Consider the following 4,719-nt stretch of genomic DNA (forward strand, 5'->3'; position numbering starts at 1 on the left):
TTTTTTTTTTTTTTTTTGCAGAACCGGGGATTGATCTCAGGCCTTGTGTTTGCCAGGCAAGCGCTTATTCTACTGAGCTATCTCCCGGCCCCACAAATAGTTGCTGAATGAATAAATATATAACTTAGACTTTCCAAGGCTACTCAAATACAAAGACGGGAGGGGAACTGTTCAGAGAGAGCTTGTGGAATCCAGTAATAATTTTATTTCTTGGCCTGGAAGATAGCACCTTGGGGTTTATTTTATACTCTTTTATAAACATATATGTCTTCTTTCCCTTTACACTAACAAAATTAAAAATCACTCAACAGAATACTGCCACTTGTAACACAATAAGCCATAAGAACACTTACCTCACTTTGTGGCTCCTGGATAACTTTATAGAGAGATGAAACTAAAGAGTTCTTGTCTTTCAAATTTGTAGCATAATTTGGCAAAGATGTTTCTGGCAGGGTCTAAACAAATTTTTAAAATAAATGTTATTTTTATGAAATTCCAAAATAGGCAAATCCAAAGAAACGAAATATAGTTTAGTCAGTGTCAGAGATTGGAAGTAGGACTGGACAATAAGAGTAACAAACAGGCATGGAATTTCTTTGGTGGGGGGGGGGTGAAAATGTACTGGAATGAGATGTTGGTATTAACTGTAAAGTTGAATATACGACAAACCAATGTACCTTTCACATTAAACAGTGACCTTTCTTTTTTTCATAAGGGGATTGAACTTAGGGACTTTGCACTAAGCTATGTCTAGCCCTTTATTCATTTTGAGTCAGAGGGTACTCAAACTTGCAACCGTCCTGTCCTAGCTTCCCAAGTGCTGGAATCAGAGTCATATGTCAACACATCTGGCATAAAACAGTAACTTTTCTGCGATATAAAATGTATCAATAAAATATTCAAGGTAAAATGAAATATATTCTATCCTCTTATCATAATAGGAACATAAATTAACATCAAAACTTCATCTTTAATTACAGTTTAGGGTTAGAAATGAGAATGTGTATTGCTAGAGATATACATTTTAGTATTATTTATTATAGATCTCATTAGCCACACGGAGCATGCTTTGTGTTCTAAAGAATCTGGTAATATTTCCAATCAAAAGGCACAAGAAATGATCTGACTGAAGTAACTTTTGAGCCTCATGATTGACTGTTAAGCTTAGTGAGGCCACTCTACTTTACAAATTGGGTGGAAAACAGACTTCTCAGAACTGGAGAAAAAGATGTCCACATTGCAAAAAACTAGTTTTTCTATATCATTTAAAATATGGATAATGAATCACAGCTTGCTAGTAACCCATCCCCCAATTTAGACAAGACACCATGACCAGAGAGGAATGGAGAGAGATGAAAATGCCAGTGGTGAGTCATATGGCTTTGAGTAAAAAAGCCACAGGGAAAGCACTAACAATAATAAAGATCTATTCTAAAGCATATAACACGTGGCAATATTTGCCTCCTGTGTCATTATTCTTTCTCATCCAAATTCCTCCAGTCAGTCAGAGCTAATCATATTGTAGATACCATGTATCAAGATATTTCTAAAGCTAATAGTCATTTCAAGCTATATACTATTCTTACATACCCATTCCACCACTTAATAGTTCATGATTTAACATGCATGTTGTTACATATAGATGCACGTGTGCATAAACAGGCATGGCAAATCAAACCGTATAAACTTTATATAAAAATTAAATGATATTTTATTGATTTTTTTTTTTTTTACTTTCTGCTGAGTTGCTTAAAAACAACTGTCTCACTTCTTAAACCACATCATTCAGTACAAAGGCTCATACTCAAATCTTTGCTGAAGGAATATATGACAGAAGAATGGAATAAAACATGAAAACTCTCAGTGTTTACACTTCAAAAGATTCTTTAAGAATAGGCATAGCCAGGCATAGTGCTGCATACCTGTAATTCAAGCACTCTGGGAAGCTGAAATTGGAGGATTACAAATTCAAGCCCTGACACCAAAATACAAAATAAAAAGGGTTGGGGAATGATGCTTAGTGCAAGGCCCTAGATGAGAACGAGAGGGGGAGAGAGGGAATAAGGGAGAGGGAGAGAGGAAGAGAAGGAGAGAAGGAGAGAGACAGAGAGACAGAAGAGACAGTAACAGTCAATCATATTTCACCTTAAAATATATAAGAGAACTTAATGAGAGTTTTGTTTACCAGAACTGTAAGCATATGTGAACTATTAGAAAATTTCCACTGTTCAGGGTGAGGAAGTAGCTTACACAAAAAGGGATTAGGACATTCTTTAGTATTTCAATAGCAGTAACAAAAGATCTCTTGGCAACATCCCTTTTCTGTTATTTGATCAAAAGTAAGCTAATACAGGAGAAAATTATATAAAGGAGAATAAAACTCAAATAAACAGAAGATTTCTAATCCCCTAAATAGAAACAAGCCTAAATTTGTGTATAAAATATATTTTAGATATTTTATATATAAATACATTATGTAAATATCTAATATAAATATATACATATGTCTAGTATATTTATATGTCTATAAAATTTAAGAAAAAATGCATTGAACTACAAGTCTTTTAAAAACTATTAGTGAGTAATAATATGTTCTCCTGGTTAACACTGGAACATTCACTAGAGCAACAAATTATACTTTTCAGTGTATGCATCAAACTTACTACACTCATAATTCTGTCATTTTAAAATTTTATAGATGTACAGAAAGTTACTTTTGAGAAGTATAAAACTGCTGTATTCACAAATGGTGATTAAAAAACTTAAAATCTAAAAGAGCTGGATAAACTTAAGAACCATTATAGAAAATATTTAAATATTCTTATTGTATACTAGTTCAGAAGAATTGGCCTTCTTAAGCATCAGCCTAAGTTTGTCATGTTTCAGTAGGAAAAAATAAAGACGAAAAGCAATAATGGGAATTTATGTTGAGATCATTCTTGGCAAAATTTAAAGACAGATGTTTCATTCTAAAGCATCATTTGGCAGATTTTTTTAATGTAAGGAGGTTATATGGGTTGGGTGGAAGAGAATTAATACAGAAGGACAGATGGGTGAAAACCAATAAATAAAAATAATTCTGCTCAACAACATTATACATAAGACTGATTTTGAGTCACATATTGAGATTTAGTGACTACTGGAAAATCAAAAAATTGCAAGTTTGAAAATCTATTAGATAAGTCCACACATGGCATAAAGAAAAAAAAATTCAAGGAAAGTATATTACAAATAAATCTTTGAAAAGGGAGATGGATTACTCATGAAATCTTTTTTTTTTTTGGCTCCGAATGCCTTCAGGACAGGTCTGGCTGGCTTGAGTTGTGGGGATCGAACCACAGCAACCTGAGCCTGACTGCTTTGCTGAAGCAGCCACTTGGAGAACTGAGCTAAGGGGCAGACTCCCTCTTTTTTTTTTTTTTTTTTTTTAAAATGTATTTGGTACAGGGTCTCACTATGTATCTGGGACTCATAGTGATCCCCTTGTTTCAGCCTTCCCAGTGCTGGGAATATAGTGTGCACCACCATGCCCTTCTCAGTGGCCAGTTGACTTAACCGTGCCCCCCCCCACCGAGGGGCAGGGCCAGAACAGCATGTGGTATGGGGGATTGAATCCCGGTCCCTGTGCTTGCCTAAGCAGGCACTTAGTCTGCTGAGCTATCTTGATGGCCCTCCTCATGAAATCTTAAAGTGAAATAATAATCACTTTATTGGTATATAAAGAAAATACTAATAAGGGACCATAGCTAGAGTGTGAACAGCTTTTGCAAAAATATTTAAATTTTTAAATGAAAGATTTGAACAAACAAGCTGTGAATATTTAAGAGACAGTTTAAGAGACTGTTGAGTAAGGTTATACAGTTAAGAATTCAAATGTTAAGAAAGAAAGGAATTCAAATTATGGCCACAGAAAAATCACAAAAATATAGAAACTAAAAATCATCTTCAGAGACCATCTACTTCAATTTTTCTGCAGATAGTAACTCTTAGAGAAATTGTATGACTTACTCAATATCCCAAAAGCCCCTAGTAGAAAAATTATGATTAGGTTAAAGGCTTCTGACTCTTTGCCCACTTAATAAACCATGATGATCTTGGCCTTATAAGCATCATAGTTACTTGTAGCCTTGAAGCATAAGAATAATTTTGTCATTAAGACACATTAAGGGTCTAAGAAACCCAACATATATATATATGTATGTAAGCAGTATGGTTTGGACAACTGTACTGGGAATTTCTTCTGGTCTATGGAGAGGAGCAGTTAATCCTTCATTTGTTTTGCCTTCTTTTTTCAATTCTTTTTTCTTCTTCTCTTCTTATTTTCTTATATATTTTTTCTTTTTTTCTTTCTTCCTCCAATTTTGCATGCTTATATCTGATAATATGAACAACTAATTTGAATAAAACACTATGCAATATAACAAATACTGTGAAATTCATATTATTTTGTTTAGTGAAATTCTGTACCATTTTTAATTTTTCTGTTTAAATACTACTTTAGAGACCCAGTCCTAGCCCAGGTCCGGTGAGTGTGTGGTGAGCTTCCTGCTACCCTGCACCGGGGGGACTAGTCCCAGCCCAGGCGCAGCGTGGGCCGGACCCTCTCCTACCCCCTTGGGCTGCCCCCCTCTAATCCACAGTACCTCCCCCACCCCGCCCGCCGAGTAGGAATTTCTGCCGCGTTCCGGGAACCCCCAGACCCAGTCCTAGCCCAGGTCC

General features: G+C 35.3%; 1 protein-coding gene across 4 annotated transcripts in view; it reads right to left on the reverse strand.

Moving 5' to 3' along the window:
* The window catches only part of Fam126a (family with sequence similarity 126 member A), a 109,071-nt gene that overhangs the window by 41,294 nt on the left and 63,058 nt on the right, over nt 1-4,719 (reverse strand). For all 4 annotated transcript variants that reach the window (XM_004626460.2, XM_023709863.1, XM_023709861.1 and 1 more), the window contains exon 3: nt 354-455. In XM_004626460.2, the coding sequence (XP_004626517.1) occupies nt 354-455 (102 nt within the window). The remainder of the gene's footprint in view (nt 1-353; nt 456-4,719) is intronic.

This window comes from Octodon degus, unplaced genomic scaffold (assembly GCF_000260255.1).
Source record: "Octodon degus isolate 3935 unplaced genomic scaffold, OctDeg1.0 scaffold00015, whole genome shotgun sequence".
NCBI classification, from domain to species: Eukaryota; Metazoa; Chordata; class Mammalia; order Rodentia; family Octodontidae; genus Octodon; species Octodon degus.